Source organism: Primulina eburnea, chromosome 12 (genome assembly GCF_022965805.1).
Source record: "Primulina eburnea isolate SZY01 chromosome 12, ASM2296580v1, whole genome shotgun sequence".
NCBI classification, from domain to species: domain Eukaryota; kingdom Viridiplantae; phylum Streptophyta; class Magnoliopsida; order Lamiales; family Gesneriaceae; genus Primulina; species Primulina eburnea.
In genome coordinates, this window is record NC_133112.1 from 3,444,747 (window position 1) to 3,465,771 (window position 21,025).

General features: G+C 30.2%; 2 protein-coding genes across 5 annotated transcripts; both read left to right on the forward strand.

Moving 5' to 3' along the window:
• Positions 1-11,819: 11,819 nt before the first annotated feature.
• Positions 11,820-14,663, forward strand: LOC140808052 (uncharacterized). Of its 4 annotated transcripts, none has more exons than XM_073165060.1 (4): positions 11,820-11,936; positions 12,885-13,124; positions 14,091-14,217; positions 14,283-14,663. In XM_073165060.1, exons 2-4 carry the CDS (start codon positions 12,922-12,924, stop codon positions 14,358-14,360), a joined length of 408 nt encoding a protein of 135 aa, XP_073021161.1. In that variant the 5' UTR covers positions 11,820-11,936; positions 12,885-12,921; the 3' UTR covers positions 14,361-14,663. The 4 variants fall into 4 exon arrangements, with proteins under 4 accessions (XP_073021161.1, XP_073021159.1, XP_073021158.1 ...); XM_073165058.1 differs by having other exon boundaries at positions 11,828-11,945; XM_073165057.1 differs by having other exon boundaries at positions 11,838-11,949.
• A 3,636-nt stretch (positions 14,664-18,299) lies between these two features.
• On the forward strand, positions 18,300-20,520 carry LOC140807786 (dolichyl-diphosphooligosaccharide--protein glycosyltransferase subunit DAD1-like). Its single transcript, XM_073164749.1, has 5 exons — positions 18,300-18,412; positions 18,530-18,577; positions 19,796-19,883; positions 20,113-20,156; positions 20,240-20,520. The coding sequence occupies exons 1-5, from the start codon at positions 18,326-18,328 to the stop codon at positions 20,321-20,323; spliced, it is 351 nt and encodes a 116-aa protein (XP_073020850.1). The 5' UTR covers positions 18,300-18,325; the 3' UTR covers positions 20,324-20,520.
• Positions 20,521-21,025: the final 505 nt, after the last annotated feature.

Genomic DNA, 21,025 nt, shown 5'->3' on the forward strand with positions numbered 1-21,025 from the left:
TGTTAGGTTTGCTGCATGTATAATTATTGCTTCGATAATTAACCAACTCGTTGTCAATATGAATACAGTTCGTAGTGATTTTAAAAAAACAGAAATTTTTGTGAGACATTCATCTTTATTGCTTAATTTTTGTGAGACAGATTTTTATTTGAATCACTCATAAAAAAAATATTACTTTTTATTGTGAATATATACATAGTTGTCTCGTCTCGTGAATAAAGAATCGTGAGAATGTCTGTTTATTTTTTAAAAAAATGGTGACGAGGTGACGACATAATTACCAAAATATTTTCCATATAGAACAAATTAAAGTCTTTATTTACATGTAAATTAAATATGAGACTGGTAAGTGTAAATCATTCGATTTAATAACTATTCAAGAGGGATATTATCATCTGTAATTTTTTTTAAAAAAAAAAATTACCTCGTGTTTTGCTTGAAAAGGGGGTGTCAAATTATGAAGGAACCCCACAAATTATGAAGGAACCCCACATTTTAATAAACAAATAAATAACAGTGAATGGAATCAGTGGGTGATTATTTAATTTTTGCTTCCAAGACTTGCAACCTTTTCCTTTTAATTTGCCAACAATACTATACATATTTGATATTTCTACTTTGAATTTATTTATTTTTTTAAAATCTGAAAAGAAAAAGTTCTTATCAAACTAGTTATTTTTTCCGCATAGTTTATATATGATTTTCCAAACGAAACTGCTCCTTTAAATATACGAAATAAATTTGATGATTTTTAGCTCATCTAACATCAAAAATCTCAAAATTAAAATGAGTTTTTCGATTTTAGACTCAGTTGTAACAAAATTTCCTCCAACTTTAATATATATATATACACACACACACTAAATAAAAATATGAGCTCCAATATATATTTTTTTCAGTTGAGGGTAATAAAGTCATTTCCTATATTTTGTTATTAATAAAAGGCACACAACGCAGAGGGTGGCGTAACTGGCGTTCAGGTTTCTTTGCATGAGTTGACATATTTACCCTAAGTGAGACGAAACTATGATATAAGCTACAATTCAATAATTGAAATGAACGTGAATACATGTTACTGAGAATGTGAATCGTTGAATATTTTTAAAATATAATAATAGTTTTAAATAGAAATACATTATAAAAAAAATATAAATCAATTTAAACCTTTCAAATTGATTGATTGTGCTGTCACTCCCTCGAATCCAATTTAATTCAATTAAATGGAAACTGATTGGTCACTAACAAATCATCACTCATGTGTCGGCAAGCATAAAAATAAAATAAAATAATAAAGATATGCAATTTTTTAAATTATATATATATAAGAGTGGGTCTCATGTGTGACCGTCTCATAATCTGTGTCATAATCTGTGAGACGGGTTAACCCTATCCATATTCACAATAAAAAGTAATACCTTAACATAAATATAACATTTATGTAATTTACGCGTCATTAAAAAACGTCGAAAAACGCCAAAAAAGTTATAGTTGAGTTTTCTTGTATTGAGCATTTATTTGCATGTATTTATTTAAAGAAATAATAATTTCAAATTAAGCAGAATTAATTAGTTGATCATCATTTGCTATGTTTCAAGTAACCTATTCTAATTTAGTTCTTAATTCGAATCCCACACAACATGCTTAAGCACGTTTTCAATATTAGATTGGACAACGATTTTGAAGAAAACGTTGTTTATTTGCAGTGAGTTGTTAGTCAATAGTCAAATATATGTTGTTTAGATTAATTTGCGATATACCGACTAAAAATCTCCCACGCTTATTTGTTAATTTAAATATATATGTGATGGATAATGGTCTAATTTAATTATTCAATTCATTATGGAGGCCCAAGTTAATCATAAAGGCACGAGCCCGCTATACACTCCAAAAATATATATAAAGAGGAGAGAAGTTTATACTTAAATTTTTTAGTTCTGAATTAACAACTTTAAATAGTTTTCTGACTTGAATGTCAAAGTTTCTACGTCGGGCAAACTCCAGTGCCTATGAAGTTTTTTTGTGACGCAGATGACAACCCACAAATATTTCTTTTCACCAGCTACTTAGATCCGTTTACGAGCTACCTATAATATCCTTATACGATTACTTGAATTCGTTTACGAACATGTAAAATAATTCGAATAATCACAATTTTTAGCTACATCAACATTTATTACTGATATTTGCACAAATCAAAATCATCAATTAATCCACAAAGTTTTTATACATATGCATGCATCATAAAGAGTTGTTCTAAAGTTTTGGGTAGACGCAGAGGCGGCCCTGGGGTGGTCAATATGGGGCCACCGCACAGGGCCCCTAGCTAGATAGAGCCCCAATTAAATTGGGGTTAGGGGTATATTGGGTTGAATATTTGGACTTTGGATTTTATATTCAAATTTTTTAAAATTTAATAGTGGGTAGTGGGTCTATCAATCGGACACTTCAAATTTCTATGTTGATCCTTATATCTAAAAAGAACCACCAAAATAGAGTAACGATACTGATTATTAGCAATGTGAAATATAATGTTTTTTTATTATAGATATTAGTTTATGTAATCAAATAATGAAATTATCTTTATATCATTGATTTTAGTATTATTTTTATATAAATACAAAGGGTTTTTTTTTTTTTTTTTGCACCGGGCCCTTCAAAGTCTAAGACCGGCCCTGGGTAGACGTTGCTAAAAAGTATATCGTCCGGTTTTGTTTATACTACTCGTATGGGTAGCAGTGCTCTTATTTATTTAGCGCATGATATATGTGCTCAATTGATAAATCATCGTCTCTCATTCAATCATTATAAATACTATTGCACCGATATATTTGTATAATATTTTTTATAATTAATTTGATTTATATTTAAATGAGGATCAAAATATAATTATAAAAATAGTGATGGTCTACATTATAATTTTGATATATAAATTCAAAAAATAAATTGAAAATTAAAAGAATAAAAAAAATGACCTCGGTAAGAAATGAACGTATAATCAAAACCTCAAAAAATAATGACTCTATTTGCTGAATTACATATAACTTGCATTAAAAATTTAACATTTTATTAACATATATAATTATTAAAACATATCATGACACCAAAATTAATTATTCAAATATATCAAATTTAATAAAATAATAATATAGATAAATGGTATATACCAAACTGTACAGTCCTTATAAACGACTGTGTGGACAGACAAAACTACCCCTCGCATCATTGGAACAACGAACTCTACCCCACCACAAATAGCATTAAATGCGGCGGTACATAATGCGGGGAGTGATTATTCCATATCATATATGAATATTTTTTTATTTATGATTTTATCAAATATTAATTTTTAAATCATTCAATTTTTATTTAAAAAAATATAAAAAATCTAATGATTTTAAAATGACAAAAAATTGTGTGAGACGGTCTCACGGGTCATATTTGGATCATCTATAAAAAATATTACTTTTTGTGCTAAAAATATTACTTTTTATTGTGAATATGAATAGAATTGACTCGTATCACGGATTGTAGTCTCACATGAAACCTACTCTTTTAAGAGAAAGAGAAAATAGTCTCCATGAAACGTAAGTTACCATGCCGCCCACATGGCATGGCACGTTAGGCTTGTCGGTATGATCCTGTCGGCAGATACAGCCACGTGGCAAGATCTCGAGAGCCCGATCTCTTGCGGGACCCACATGTAATTTAGCTCGGTTTGGCCAGCTAGCCGGTGGTGCATATAATACATACATATTATATATATATCTATATATATATATTAAAATAAATATATATACATATTTATTTATTTATTTTCGATTTTCGCGCAGCATCTGACCGTCACATGATACGGACTTAGGGATCTGAGCCTAAACATTCTATTAATTAAGTAGATTTTCCTTTTAATATTGTTTAATCTACAATCATTTATTAATATTATTATCTTATTCACGACATAAATTAATCAAAACCCTAAAAAAAAATTATTCCACAACTTATACAAATTTGTATTCCAATATTTGTGTAAAAGAAACTGGCCTACTTGGATTAATTCGTATTGCATAATCAACGCCGTTATTTTACTATGATAAACATGAATATAAAATATAAATGAAAAATAGATGTAATTTTGAGACGAAATCTCTGATTTAATATCCAATAATATCAATCTTCTCCTTCAATTCGAAAAGTTTTTGACTATTTTTGACATTTCTTTGTCATGCTGCACTGTACACACTTTCTACATTAAGCTAAAGATCTATTTACTAATCGAAATTTGTATAACTTAGTGACACCAAATTAAATTTGATTGTCTAATCATGCATATTGACGAAAACCTAATAACAAACACAAAAACTAATATGAGAAGACGTCATGGGTTAATTGTCAGATATAAGTCTCGAATTCGACTCGATCAATACAAAAATATCATTTTTGTGTGTAAAAAGACATGAATCGAGTGTACATGTCTCACGTATATATATCCGTGTGATCGTCTAATATAAGACCAGAGTAGCATTTTTTAAATCATCTATATTATCATATGTCACATAATTTTAAAAAAATTGAAATTATTGATATTTTTTATCTTTATTTTAAGATTTTAAATATTTAATCAAAATATTTTTTATTTACAGTAAATTTTTTGTATATGTATATATATAGTTCCTTTTTACATTTTACATTTTAAAATTATCAAGATTGTACATATTTAACTAACTAACTATACTTGGGGATATGGATTCGAAATCCAATTCGATTATAATTTTAATGTTTACCGTTAAACAATAAAACAAATTTTGAATCCATATCTTACTATTTATAAATTATTAATACAAATTAGAATGAATTTCGAATGATATATTAATTAATTGAGTGAATTTGAAATTCATCATAATTAGTATGAAATAATATATAAAATTATAATATATGAATTTGAAATTTATATTTTTACTTCTCTCAACAACAAAAAAATTTATTTGAAATCCAAACGCTACCTAAATAACCTGACATACTCATGCATATTGCTGTATATATATTATAATAATAATTATTATTATTTTAATAATAAACCAAACAAAAATAATATATTTAAATGGATTACCGAAAAAATAACTTCAAAAAAACATAATTATTATTATAATAAACCAAACATTAATAATATATTTAAATGGATTACCCCAAAAATAACTTCTAAGAAACATACTTTTAGGTGCATCTTCGTTAAATTATTATTTATTAAGAATCTTCATAATACTATTTTATCTTTTATCTTTTTTTTTTCTTCCTTTAATCTCATTTTTTCAAATTGTCGTTTAAAATTACAATTTAATATCAGTTAGTTTTTAGAATAATGATATAACTCTATCTATAAATAATAATCTCAAATTATAGTAAGCTCTTTCATTTTTTTAATTATGCTATTAGCACGATTTTAATATAAATCGAGTTAATTATAAAAAGATTGTGCCGAATATCATCATCTCAAAATTACAGTTCAGTCTCTTTATATTTTTCATAATTATGACGTGACTACATTTAAATATAAGTAATTAAAATTGTAATATGTAATAATTTCAAATTTGAGTTGGATATTTGTTAATATTTACATTATGATAATAGCCTCATTTGAACAAGAATCCAGTTAAACATAAAAAAATATTTACGAGTGTGCGATATAGTATGCATTGTATATGCGTCGATGTACTAGTATATATATATATATATATATATTAATCAGCACTACCAGGAACTCGTCAAATTGTTCCCTAAATCAGGTAATCATTATTGTTTCGTCAAAATATGGGTTTGAATAGATTTTTTGTTTCGTCAAAATATGGGTTTGAATAGATTTTTTTGTGAGACGGTCGCACGAATCTTTATTTGTATAACGGGTAAATTTTACCAATATTAAAAAAAAAATTAAAAAAAATAATACTCTTTTACCTATGGACATCAAACTCCACGTCTGTTCATAATAATCAATTATTTATCTAGACCTTAAGTGTAAAAAATCATCATCTATTAAAAAAGGAGAAAAAAAAATGCCTTCGTATGTAATATAATTCTTACAGACATATACACACTCTAAATTTCACCGGTTGATAAAAAAAAAAAAAAAAAAAAAAAAAAAAAAAAAAAACTCACCACTATAATCATCAATCATCGTCTTCTCTTGAATAATTATCATTTTCGCATAAAAAATAATATTTTTCATAAGTTATTTCAAATCAGATATTCCTATAACAAAATTGATATGTGATATAGTCTCGCTAACTTTATGGGCCTAAAATCTACCTGCAATCACGGGTTAGATAGAACTTCTCGCCAGGTTTAAATAAATGTAACAAAATGAGTGACAACGAGTGCGTAACAAACTTCACCGGAAATATAATGTTTTGTAAGCTCGATCAAACATCATTTTCGAGATGTTATTTTTAAAGAAAATTTCATATTTTACTCACATATATACACACACACATACACACACAAACTTCAAATATGGACACTTAAAAAAAGTGTATTAGAGGGTGTAATTTACGAGAGAAAGTCGATTCTTTTTGAGGTCTTATCAAATCACACATCATCATTAACGATATTTATTTAATCCCACAATTAATTTTGTTAATTATAATTGAATTCGGAGGTCTCGTTTCCAATTACAGCTTTGATTTTGTTCCATTGTTCACAGATGGAAGCAACCTTAATGTCGACAACTACTTTTTAAATTTTTCTTTGTCCTGGTTGCAATTTCACTGTAATTCACTTAACTGAGATTTTCAAGTTAGTGATTTCAAATGTGCAATAATAAATATATTGAATTTTGGATAAAATTATTTGACAATTGTTTTGAATCTCAATAGCTATTTTTTTGTTAGATTGTCGTTAAATTGTGATGGATTTAAAATTCATATCCCATGAACTGATTTCAAATTCAAATCATTCGATAAAAAAAGTGACCAAATTGTTGTCCATGTAGCAATCTACACAAAAAAATTTGTGAGACGCTCCGACGAATCAATTTTGTGAGACGAACCTCCTATTTGAATCACCCATTAAAATGTATTAATTTTTAATTTAGAGTTAACGTGTCTCACGGATCAAGCTCTAACTCGATCGTTTGCCCCTAACACAATCAAAATTTTAGTTATTTGCTAAATAGGGAATCTATAAAATTTAAACGTTGCTTAAAAAATATGCATAATATAGTACACTTCAATGTAATAATACTTAGGTCGATCCTACAATTTTTATCACATTAATTTTATATTTGAGTTATTTTGTAAAAAAAATGTCTCAAAAAGTATCTTTTGACTCGTGTTTTTATTTTTATTTTTTTAAATCATGTGTCCCAATTTATGTTTATAAATAACCGAAGAGTGAATGATTTACCGGCGAGGGTCATGGCACGTCGGTGCCGACACTTACGCCCGCCGACAGATATCATCGGAAGAATTGGGCCATAAACCTTAACATGTGGAATCCTGGCCGGGAAAATAGGGTCACCGCAGCTCCTCGGCTTTCCCGTATATTAATATTTGATATTTTGTTTGTATAAGAGTACGAATATAATTTAGAATTATATGTGATTTTTAACAATAAATTATTCAAAAAACTCATGTAATATGCTTTAACGAGTCAATTTTATAAGACATATATTTTATTTAAATAACTCACGAAAGGTATTACCTTTTGTACTAAAAGTATAAGTTTTTATTGTAAATATAAGTATTGTTGACTCGTTTAATAAATAAAAATAAATGAAATCATCTCACACAATATTTCCTAGGCAAAAACTTGTGTGAGACGGTCTCACGGGTCATATTTGTGAGACGGATCTCTTATTTGGGTCACCCATGAAAAAGTATTACTTTTTATGCTAAGAGTATTACTTCTTATTGTGAATATGGGTAGGGTTGACCCGTCTCACGGATTATGACCCGTGAGACGGTCTCACATGAGACTCACTCTATTTCCTATTCATTATTACATGATATAAGGAAACAAATAGTTAGGTATTAAACAATAAATTATTTTCTTCACATTCCCACTAATGTATGTATATACGGAGACAAATTTAAATCCGAAAAATGTGAAGGGAAGTTTCCCCCTTGATTGAAATGACAAATTTTACAATAATTCAAATAAATATAATACATTTCACCGAAAAAAAACAATATATTAAAGAGTATGTCTTCCTAACGATCTCGTGTATTTATATCCGTGAAATTAGTCAATATTTATAAAATATCTATTAATAAAATAATTAATATATATATATATATATATATATATATATATAGTTTTGAAAAAATGTTATACTTTGGACATAAAAAAATTAATTTTCATGTTGTCAGATAGGATCAGAGATCCGTTTCATAAAACTAAATCGTAAGATTGTTTCACCGGAGTTTTGTTTCGTGTAGATTAAAACCTTAATAAATAAAAAGTCAAGTTTAACATTAATAACAACAGTTTTAGATTGATCACATGCATGCATTAAGTACGTCTCGAACCAACATCAAATCAGGGATCAAATTTCTTATGTTCAGCATTTCGCATGCATAATAACTATTATATAAATAAGGAAGAAAATTTTGGATTGTTATTAATATTTTAATTAAATAAGCTAGAAAATAGATTAAAAACACGTTGTTAGAAATCAATTCATACAGCAAGAAATCATTTCGTGTGGATGATAAAATATTTTTTGTTTCATCGATAGTTTGAGATTATTTCATGCTACATCTGAAGTATTTTTTTCTCTCTATAATGTTGACAGATATTAGCCTTTGGATTAATAACTTATATGTCAACTTTCATAAAAATATGAGACATCCATATGATCTAATAATATTTGAATAGGAGAAAAAACAATCACTGCTGGAGATATGATGATATTTTGGGTTACATGTGCTTTCATATCATCATAATTCATAATACACATTTTTTATCATCTTATCTTACAAATCAAAATATGCCTAAGTATTCAAAAAAAAAAAATTAACATATATTTCGAAAACTTTCCATATGGTATTTTATGTAGTTGGAGTAAAATTCATCAGAAAGAACGCCGTTAATCCGAAATTTGCGACGGTTTTTCAAAAACCGTCGCAAATTCAAAAGCGTCACTACTTTCTTATTTTTTTAAAAAAAATGCAACTTGCGACGGTTTTGTAAAAACCGTCGTTATTTGCGACGGTTTTATTAAAAACCGTCGCTAATAGCGACAGTGTTTGAAAAGTCGAACCGACTTAGTTGAGCATATTTGGACAGAGTACAACAACAATTAGTGAAGTCAGTTTATTACAAATTTCAAAATGTTTGATTTATATGTTGTTTTTCATTATGTTCAACTGTTGTTTCCTATGTGTACGCTTTCAGTCAAATTTGTAATAAATTTTTAAATTGAAATATTGGAATTAAGTTATTTTTTAATGTCTTAATAATATTTTAATGAATATTGGAAATAAGTTATTTTTAAAATAATAATACTATTTATTTTTAGTAATATTTGTTGTAAAATGTTAAAAATATTAGAAAGATATTGAAATATTAAAAATATAAAAAAATGAGTAAGTGTACAGTGGGACCCATAAATAATGAAAGTTGAAATTAAATGAATGTGGGTGTGTGTTAATAATGGGGAAGTGTTAATGTAATGAATATGTGGCTCGTAGACCCCATCATTTTTGATGAGATGGAGAGTTATTAACATGAATTAATTCCGACGGATGCGGATGCCCTAAGTTGTTCAAATGATATATCTGTATTGATTTAAATAAAATAAATCTATTTTTGGTAAATTAAATAGTATCCAGTGTGCATTAGATATAACTAAAGGGTTGAATTAATAAACCCAATCGTAAATATAAAAATACACCCGACTTGTAAGGGTAAGACTTCGTGTATAAGTGGAATTCATTTATGTGAAATTAATTTTAAATTTTCGCTGTAAAAAAGAAGAGTATCCCAATATTTAACGTGAATTAATTTCATATAGGACTTTATCCCCATACAATTGTAGAAGAGAGAAGGAACTATACTGGGATATTTAGACAGGGGTGGATTTTAATCTAAACACGAATTTTATAAGTTATTTATCAAGTTTTATATTACATTTCTTATGTTAAAATTTAATTTATGATAATTCATAATGTACAATGGGAATTGATAATGTTCGGGTAGATTAGGTGAGTAGGGTGTACAATCTACTCGAGCAGAGAAGCGTACTTTCCTGGTAAATATTTGACATGTTGGGATGAGTATGACCTGACCTGATGGAATGAGCTCGGGTGGTCTGGCTGCCTTGGTGGGATGACCTCGGGTGGTATGACCTGTCTTGGTCTGCCCGGGCGGTAATGGCCTATCCCCTTGGGTGGTATGGCATGTCCTGGTCTGACTTGATGCTCTGACCTGGTCTCCTGGGTAGTATTGCCTGTCCTGGTTTGCCTGCTTTGGTGAGATGACCTCGGGTCAGATAATCTGCACACACTCAACAAGATAATGTTAGTGGGGTGCTGGAAGGGTTTTTGGCATAGCCACTCTAATGCTCAAGTCAGTACAAGGTTCACCAAGTAGCTAGAGAATTTATTGAATGCAGTAGATTGCCCCCTCTCAAAATGAGTAAACCTGAGTATTTATAAGGGAGAAGATGACCGCGATTATAGTGCATGTACACTGTTCTTGATTAGACATATGCTCATACTTTGTCTTCTGATAACTGCCCATGTACTGTCATCTGCTGACCCATACTAGTTGGGTGACCTGAACCCTGTCTGGGCGAGAGGACCCTGTCCCTGCTAGAAGACCCTGGTCGGGCTAAAGTACCATGGTCGGGCGAGAGAACCTTGTCCGGGTTAGATTACCATGTTTAAATTTTATTCATGCTCTAATCTTTACAACAAATTGAAATTTGACTCGTTTAAGTTTTCTTTTTTTTGTTCGAGTCTAAGAATGACCCGAGTTCTTTGTAGAGTATTAGAAATATTACGAGAAATAATGGCTTATAATTCGACAAAATTTATATCAACCGACGAACTAACGAGTCAAAAATAAAAGAAACTATTAATCATGCCACATGGGGGGAACTTCAGTAGACGAGGCAACGTTTGCGAGTTTGTATATTTATTTAAATCTAATATATTAGATCATATGCATTTAGGATTCTAGTTGAGAAATTAATATTTTGAGTGACTACATTTGGGATTTTCTTCGACACAAAAACTTGTTTGATATTGTATTATGAATCAATTTTGTGAGACAGATCACTAATCTGACCTGATTTATGATCAATTTTGTTAAAAATATTAATTTTCAATTTAATGATCTGTCTCATGGAAATAAATATTTGATACAGTCTCACAAGTGACCTGATTTTTTTTTTTGAAAACTTTCAAAATGAACTTAATAAAAACAGTTATTTTTTTATTATATAAAAATTGAGAGACAATTTTCTAGTTTAAATTGGGCTTTAATGGTGTTATATATATAATTTTATGACTTTATTATTAAAAAAACATATTTTTTGTGATACCGTCTCACGAGTTAATATCTATGAGACATGTCGACCCGACTTATATATCATAACAAATACTATATTTAATATAAAAAATAAAATTGTTGATGAGTTGAGTTACGGGATAAAGGTTGTGTGGTGGTGTCATAAAAGGAATACGTCATAATAAAATAAACTAAATTCAATTTAACTCCATGTTCAATATAAAATTGTTACATATTATTATTCTTATTATTAAAAAAACCACCATAACAACAATTGGGCCCATCATTTAATCCAAATAACATTGAACATATTTGACCCAAACTGAAATATTAAGAAGGCCCAGTTAGGACGTCAATGGTTTACTATCTTCCACTCTCAAATTCCGAGCTAGCTCGTGGATCTGCCGTTGCCGTCTTTGCCGCCGAGCTCCGCCGTACGACTCATAGGTCTTTTTAATTCTATGTCGTCAGTTGTTCATTTTAGTTTTAAATATATATTTTTTACCACGCTATTGATGGCCAATTCGACGGGGATATCATTATACGTAAATGCTTTTTTATTTGATTTTTCAAAACGTTTATATTTTGTGGATTCGGGTTCAGATTTTTTGTGTCTCGCTGTTTTTGAGGGATTCTATTCTCACTCGATATCTTTTGTATGTTTTGCCTTTTGATTCTTCTGTTGGAGAATAGGTGGGTTGAGTCGCAGGGAAAATTTAATTATTGCCGCGACCTTTTGGAGATGAATTCTCGCGAGCTTTTAATTATTCAGTGAATGGATATTATACTTAATTCACAATAAAAAATAGTACTCTTACCATAACATGTAATACTTTTTCATTGAGTGGAAATTTAGTTCAATAATACATTTAGCATAAAAGTTAGACCCAAATAAAAGATCCGTCTAACAAAATACGATCCGTGAGACCGTCTCATACGAGTTTTTGCCTAATTTCTGCTGAGTTTATTGATGTCATAATGGCTTCGGTTGCCTTTTCTCAGGAGAAGTTTGTGGAAATTTAGTTCGATTCGGATTATATACCCAGAATTTCTTTGGACGCTCTGGATATTTTTGTAGTCATCTTCCTTTAACTATGACAGATTTGGTTATCCCGATCTTTTAGCAATTTTTCCATGCTTTGTTAGGTGGTATCGTCGAGTATTTTAAATTTAGTTATTGGCGAAAAATTGTTATAGCAGAATGTGGATGAACATTCTGACATTTTGGATGTGTGATAAATTTTATATATGGGTGACGAGTGCGAATTATTTGTGTTTTTTTGTTGATTGACGGAGGTATGATTTGTGGAGCCCCATGTGTATGGTTCTATTTTAAAAATTTTTGGTTGTGTTCAGAAGTGGGAATTCATTCTTATATGCAGCAACTTTGAAATTATGATGCTGTCGATTTTATGATATATGGAAATGACAACTGTTCATATGAGTACGGATCAACCCAAGAAAGTAGAAAGTCAAGCAGCATCAGCTACAACAACCTTTCAGCATTCATCTACAAGGTTTAAACGCTGGGGTGGAAGGACACCATTTACTAGATACGGTCTTCCAATGATCTCTCTTACTGTGCTTGGAGCTCTAGGTCTTGGGCATCTACTACAGGGCAGGTTTGTTTGAATATTATCTGATAGAGATTCTGGTTTTGATGTATGGTGAACGAAGTATCTGTTCAACTTCGATCTATTTATTTCATCATTATAACAGTTTTTCCAGTTCTTAAGTTGAATTATCATGTGCTATTAACGTACTGAATAGTGATGAATCAATGGTGTTAGGTTTTCAAGGGACAAAAAAATTCCTGGAAAGAGTGGTATGCTTAATAAGGAAACGGAAACAGATGTTCCAAATATAGCTTGTTATTTGGATAAATTTACAGAAATCTTGTAGTGCAACTATAAGTAGTACATGGATTGTTTGCTATAGCTTAACAACTTGAGCAAGTTGTAGGCGTGATCATTTTACATACAGGTTAAATGAAAAACTGTTAGGTTTTGTATGGAGTTCCTTTATGTTTTCTTAGGTGAATATGAAGATAAATCTTGAGCTTTCTTAGTCTTATTTGCCACATTGGCATACATATTCTTGCAAAGTTATTATTTTTATGGAAGCCAACAAAGAACGGAAGCCTTAAAAAATATTTTCATTTCCAACTAGGCCATTGTATTTTTGTCTTAGTGATAATATTTTTCATCTAATAAGTCCCACGAGTTTGTTCCCTGTATACATCCATCACCTATATAAGAAGAGGCAAAGTAGCTGATTCTCCTTGATACTGACCCTAGAGTTCGAATCTTAAACTCTTTCTCCCGAAGCCTTTTTGGTGTATTTCTTATATAAATAAACACGAGGAAAAGGGAAGCAAAGTTGATTTCAATCAAACCTATTAAATGTGTGTTTGTTGGTTACTCTCCCGCAAAGAACGTAATCTTTTCATCAGATGTCAAAGAAATTTTTTGGTTCCTACTATGTCGCATTCTTTGGACATCAATACCATTTTGCTAAGAGTTCATAGTAATTAAAAGCGTAAGTTTGTATCTCTATTTTAGTTTGATGGGGTTGAATTTCTGATTCAGCAAAGACATCACTAAGGTGAAGGATGATCAGGAGTGGGAGATTATTGAGACAAGGAAAGCACTGTCAAGAGCAGGACCTGTGGACGCCTATAAACCAAAACAAATTTCACTGGAAGAAGAGCTAAGGGTAACATTGCGATTCTGAGTTATTTTTTTCCTAATCATCGTGTAACTCTTATACTTTTATTACAGGTATTGCAACAAAAAGTTAACATTGATAACTATGAATACAAGAAGATTCCCAAGCCCAACGAACTTAAGCAAGGGTAGAATATAATGGCCGAACACCAACTCAGGGGGATCAGCCTTAGGTTCTTTAGCTGTTCGATTTCTCGGACTTGCGGAGTTTGGTTGCGTCACAAACTTCATGCGTTGAAAATTGTTGTTCTTCTCGGTCGTCGGTTCATTGTTCAGTGTTACTATCGAACATTGATCTGGCTTACGATTCTGATGAATATAAAAAAATAAGCTGCACCTGTATTATGCAGCCGCTTACGATCTTGTTCTCTGTGCCTCTGTGGTTTTAACATCACACCATTTTTCTTTGGTTAGTTCTCAAAAGTTTCATCTACATCTTTTCTGAAGTCTGAAGAAGTAAGAATTTGTAGTAGTCAAATTTTGACGGCATCGTTTTACTTTGTCCAACTAAATGCAACCCATTTGTATTACTTATCAATTAACTACTCTCAACTTTTTGGAAATCAAAAATTTGTGTGAAACAGTCTCACGTGTCTTATTTTGTGAGACAGATCTCTTATTTGGGTCATCCACTGAAAAAATATTACTTTTTATGCTAAGAATATTACTTTTTACTGTGAATATCGGTATGGTTGATCTATCTAACAGATAAAGATTCATGAGATCGTTTAACAGATAAAGATTCGTGACATCGTCTCACAAAAAACCTACTCCTTTTGGAATTATCAACCTTCAATGCTGACTTATCCTCTTGTTTTCTCTAGTGCATCGACTTGCCTCTAACCATTTTCTTTGTTAATATTAATTATTCAATTTTCTTATAAAAGTTAATTAAAAAAAGTATAAAAATATTTGATTCAAATTTGTAATAGAAATATATAAGTTGACTTTAAAAACGTAAGTTAGATCAATCAATAATTTGAAGTAGTGTTAAAATCTGACACAATTTTTAAAACAAATAAATTAATATTTTAATTTTAAAACACATTTTGTAATAGTAAATTTAATTATTTAAGTGCAGATTTTTATTAGAATGATATTCAATTTAGATCCATGATGTATTATTGTTATGGATTTTTCTACCGGAAATAAAAATAGTTTTACTTCATCACACTCGATTACATTTAAGTCTTTGTTCACAATAATAATCTGTTAGGAGGCGTTTGGTAGGGGTGATTAGGTGGGTTTATTTTTTTTAATTCACCTAATCACATGTTTGGTACGGGTGATTATTTAATCAAGTTTATCCCTCCTATGAATGATTAGGTTATATTAGGCAGGTTAAAATAATACCTCCTCACCCCCTAGGATTATTTATCCAACTCTTAATCCTTCCTATTTTCTAATTTTACCCTTCTCATATATCCTAACTCACAACCACTTCCCGCCACGACCGCCGCCACCGACCGCCGCCACCGACAGTCGCCGTCGTCGGACCTCCGCCGTCGCCATCGCCCTCGGAGTGGAAGAAGAAAAAAAAAAGAAGAAAGAGCAATTTTGCCCTTTCATCAAAAAATTCAAAATTATCCTACACTTAAAAATCATACCAAACATAACACCATATATTACATTCCTACAACAATCATTTTCTTTATCATTTACTTACTAATCATTAGTTTATTTTATCCTTCAAACCAAACGCAGCCTTATACTATTATTATGGAAGAGCACAACATAATAATCACTTTAGGATCCGTTTGGTACGTGTGATAGGAAAAGTAAATGATTAATAATTAGAATGATTAAAAAATGAGATATATAGATTAATAATCTGGTAAGATAAATAACATGATATTTAGTATGATTTTAAAATGATTGATTAATTTTGTAAATTTTATTGTACTGATCAAAATGCCCTAAATGCTAATTAATATATATTCTTAAAATAATTAAATATTTATAAATATAATATTTTGAATGTTAATATTAAATAAAATTTAGTAATAATTATATTATTATTGTTTTTTTTAAAATAATTGAAAATAATAAAAATATATGAAATTAATTTATAAAAAATATAATAAAAATTTAAATATTATGAATTATTAAATTTTCAATAATTTTAATTTTCATATTATATTGAAGAGACAATTCAAGGGTATTATGGTCAATATACAATCTTATCATGATCACAAATTTGAGGAGAGATATTTAATCATACAAATAACATGATTAGTTGCAGACTAAATAAAAAATGAATCAAGCAAAAGATAAAAAATGATTATTTAATAACCATTTCGATGACTATCAAACATAGCCTTAATCTCTTGAAGTATTTTATGTTGTTCTTGAAATACCCTTATAAACAACTATTTTATTCATCATTTTGATTTTTTTTCCCCTACAATTTTCTAAGATTCTTATTTCAACAAATTAATAACACACCAAATTAATTTTTTTAAAAATATGATATATATTGGTTTATTACGAGAAAAAAACATACATAATTTTTTTTATGAAACAAAGATATACCAAAACAATATATTTTATATGAAAATAAAATTACAGATGTACGCATGCGTGCAATAATCGTGAGTAATAATAATAATGATAATATAATTGTCTATACTATATTATTAATTTTGAGATCATCAAAATAACTAATTTTTGTGTCATGATCTGTTTCAATATTTATATATATTAATAAAGTGTTAAAATTTTAATGCAATCACATATAACTTAGTAGATAGAGTATTGGTTTTCTAACATCAAGTTGAAGGTTCAATTTTTACTTTAGTCTTTTCCTTTCTTTTTCTATTTAGTTTTTAATTCAAATATCTATATTATCTATACTATATTATTAAGTGTGACCTACTTAAGTCACTCAATACTTTACATAGAAAAAAATTTAAATAAAACTTCCTTTTTAAATCGAACAACTCTTCTAATTGAAAATAATTTTCTATTAATTTTTTAATATTATTTGATCAAATTAAAAATAATAATAACACATGCAACACATGTGCATCTTTTACTAGTCATAGTTATAGTGTAGTCCCTCACTATTTTTTATAATTATAGTTTGATTCTCATTTAAATATAATCACTATTTTTTATAAGTATATTTTAATTCACATTTAAATATAAATCAAATGAATTATAAAAAATATTGTACAAGCATAAATCACGTGCATATGTGGTTATTATTAATAAGGAATACGCCAAGACAATAACAGGCCTAAAGCCCAAGTAGATTAAAAACCAGGCGGGCTGGCACACTAGAAGGGCCCAATTAGGAAATCCATTATAACCAATAAGAAGTCAGTCCCAGTCAAATCGCAAGCTAGCTCCTGCATCGTCCGCCGCTGAGCTCCGCCGTACGACTCGTGAGGTCTTTCTTCTTCTAATTTTCCGTTGATTGTGATTACGGGTTAGGTATTAAAAACCGAGGATGGTTTTGGACTGTATATGTTAATTATAATTGAATGTTTTTTATTTTAGTTTGTAGACCTCTGTTATTTGATCTCATTTCGATCCCTTTTCTCACCCTTCAGTGTTATCTCTGCCTTTGTCTCAATCATTCGTTGATTTTTGATGTGATATGGTTGCTGTCAATGATTTTTTGATATTTTCTCATCAACATTTATGTATTCATCAAGTTTTTTAGCGACATTTTAAGGAATCAACCTGTATAATATTTGGGAATAGAGAGTAAACTACCTAAAAATTTCTTCTTCAGATAAGTGATACCATTACCTTAAGTTGCATTGACCGTTATTAGACATTTGATCCAAGAAAATATGGCTGCGATTACAGCAAATATTTACTGTGTGCCACACAAGTTTTCAAAAACCCATGAAGATTAAAGGGCCTTGAGCTAGAGCAACAAGGTTGATACTTATGTGGATTGATTTCAAACATAATGGTCCAAGAGCTCATTTATTCATCTCCAAATAAATATTAGCAAATTATTTATAATTCGAGCTCGAGCCTGACGTTTAGGATGTTATTAATTTTTGGCTTGACCACATTCTCGACATTCAAATTCTTCATGCTTAATTGTTGCATTCACGCAGATATAAACTAAGAGTTAGAAAATGGGGAAATCAGCAACCACAAACGATGCCCGGGCACTTTTTCAATCTCTCCTGTCTGCATACTCAGCTACGCCCACCAATCTGAAGGTGCCCTTTCTCTCTCTCTCCCCTCTTGGAACAGTTTGTGTTTACAATGATGCTATATGTACATAGTTGAGTATTTTTTATAGAATCTATAAGTGATTATACTATAACAATTTGCAGATCATCGACAGTTACATTGTGTTCGCAGTTGTCACTGCTGTGATTCAGGTGATAGTCCGTCATCCGTGGTCGCATATAAATCTATAACCAGTATTTGAATTCTGAGAAGCTTTTGTGAAGTTTTGTAGATTTCATGATTGACCAGCTGTGATTGGATGTGGTATTTTATTTATGAACTTATTTGTACCTAGCTTTTCAATCAATGTTGACCTATAACTTTATAAGGTTGTAACAGCCTCTTGATTTATGATCACCTCAGAAATTGGAGGGTCTGTGAGAATCAATCTAAAAGATTTCTTTTGTGTTGGTGTTTTTGTCAATCTCGGGGTCAATTGGCATGTTGTAGTGATTGAAGGCCATCACTAAACTGTTTTAGAAGCCCGAATCTGGCAGCGGCAATAGAAATTTTCAAATTTGGTTACTTTAGTTTGGTGTATAGGTTAAGCATGTTCTGGGAAAAATTATAATGTAAAAAGTTAGAGAAAATTAGTTTTGATAATTGATGTTATAGTTACCCAAAACCAATCATTTTGATTTCGGTGCGTGCCATTATTGTAATTTTTTATTTGATGTTTACCCAGTTTTGAGAACCGCTGACCTTTACTTAGAAAGCAGATATAGTTTATGTGTTTTGTTAATTTTTTAGTCCAAGGTTGCTTGTATATTTTGGTGTTCATACCTAACTTAGTAGAATTGCTTGTATGAATCCTAATATGACTACTGGCTTTCAGGTCATAGCTACCAGTTTAATGTTTTTCATCCCTCGTTTACATTTTTCATGAGATCTCCAATTTTTTTATTGACCCAACTGTCTTTATAGACCTCTAGTGGGATGACTTTCTAATATTAATGCACACAATTGTCACTTTTCTAACATTATCTTTGTAAGAAAATTCTTTTGTATAGTCCTTGCCTAGCTGGTTTACTTGACCATGTGGTCTAAAACAAGTCACATTTTCCTTTTTCTGGGTTTAAAAATTTGTTTAGTTGCGACGTGGTTATATTAGACAAAAAATGCTACAACTGGCTATATTTAAGACGCTTTTGTTGTATGTGCGAGCATCATCGTACCTAAGGAATCCATCAAAGTATTCACAAGTTCATATCCTGTAATTACATCATAATATTTGATGTCTGATTCTTCTCTTGTGCATTTTCTCGAGGAAAATCACCCTCATCACATTTCTGTTTATCTGGTTTGTCTATCATTTTCCAAATCCAAGAAGGTAAAAAGCCGTCACTCTGTTTTGTGAATGCTGATATTAGGTAGTTTACATGGCTGTCGTGGGATCTTTTCCATTCAACTCCTTTCTTTCTGGTGTGCTTTCATGTGTAGGGACTGCGGTCCTTGCAGGTAAGTTGAACTTCTCGTTTCCTTTCTATTGCAATAGAGTTTTACTAGTTTTTGGGAAAACTTGGCATGTGATTTTTGGGAAGGGGACTTTGTGCGAATTTAAATGTTTACATGGATCCCTTGCACTCCCACACAGTTCAATGATACCAGCTCTTGTGTTCCCTATGCTGATATTTTTATCAGCATGTGAGGAGCTGTATAACTGAATATTGGTGTTTTCTGGTAACAGTTAGTCTTCGAATTCAAGTGAACAAAGAAAATAAGGAATTCAAGGTAAAAACTTTCAAGAAAATGGTCCTTTGACATCACGTCTTGTTTCATTTTGATTGTTTATATGCCGTGTCCAAAACTTGCAGGATTTACCTCCAGAACGGGCTTTCGCTGATTTTGTACTCTGTAACTTGGTACTTCATCTGGTGATTATGAACTTCCTAGGATAACTATGTGTTCGGTGAGATCCCTATTTTGTACTCTGTAACTCAGTACTTCATCTGGTGTTCACGAACTTCGTGGGATAACTATGTGTTCGGTGAGATCCCTATACAGTTGACTGCAATTGGTTTCTATGCTGAGCAAGAGTTCCTATTTGTAGTCTTGAAGAACGTCTTCTACAGAACATTTTACAGATTCTGAATCATTCTGCCTTTTTTAGCATTGACCTTACTGAGAATTTTAAAAATATTGAGCTGTCTTTTCTTATTTGTTTTTCTGTTCAACCGTGTAGCAGAGAAGAATTTAAAATATACCGCTACATGTATGAAATTTCAAAGAGCCCGTTGCAGGAAAAACCCACTGTAAAAATGGTTATTTTGAAAACAATAGTTTGGCTCAAATTTTATCCGAGTCGATTCGAATTCTAAACAATTCTTTATCGACTGACTCTAACAACAACAATCACAGCTTCATGTTTTTAATATTGCACACTTGCCAAGTATAATCATTGTCAATTCATCTCTTTACTTTAAAGTGTGCGTGATGATTATGTTAATTGGAATGATGATGTAAATTTGCACGAAACCAGCAAATATACCATACAAAAATCCAACCACTTAGGAAAAGTTAAGCTGCAGAAGATATAGGTATGGATGGGCAGAGAAAATACAAATTTAAAAACGATGGAAAAGCAACTTTGGTCTTCAAAG

Excerpts from the sequence above, each read along its gene's own strand:
- LOC140807786 (XM_073164749.1), top strand. The coding sequence starts at position 18,326 with ATGGGGAAATCAGCAACCACAAACGATGCCCGGGCACTTTTTCAATCT. Across the intron at positions 18,413-18,529 it reads CTACGCCCACCAATCTGAAG|ATCATCGACAGTTACATTGT; the intron begins GTGCCCTTTCTC and ends AACAATTTGCAG. Across the intron at positions 20,157-20,239 it reads AAGAAAATAAGGAATTCAAG|GATTTACCTCCAGAACGGGC; the intron begins GTAAAAACTTTC and ends CAAAACTTGCAG.
- LOC140808052 (XM_073165060.1), top strand. The coding sequence starts at position 12,922 with ATGGAAATGACAACTGTTCATATGAGTACGGATCAACCCAAGAAAGTA. Across the intron at positions 13,125-14,090 it reads GGGCATCTACTACAGGGCAG|CAAAGACATCACTAAGGTGA; the intron begins GTTTGTTTGAAT and ends TTTCTGATTCAG. Across the intron at positions 14,218-14,282 it reads CACTGGAAGAAGAGCTAAGG|GTATTGCAACAAAAAGTTAA; the intron begins GTAACATTGCGA and ends CTTTTATTACAG.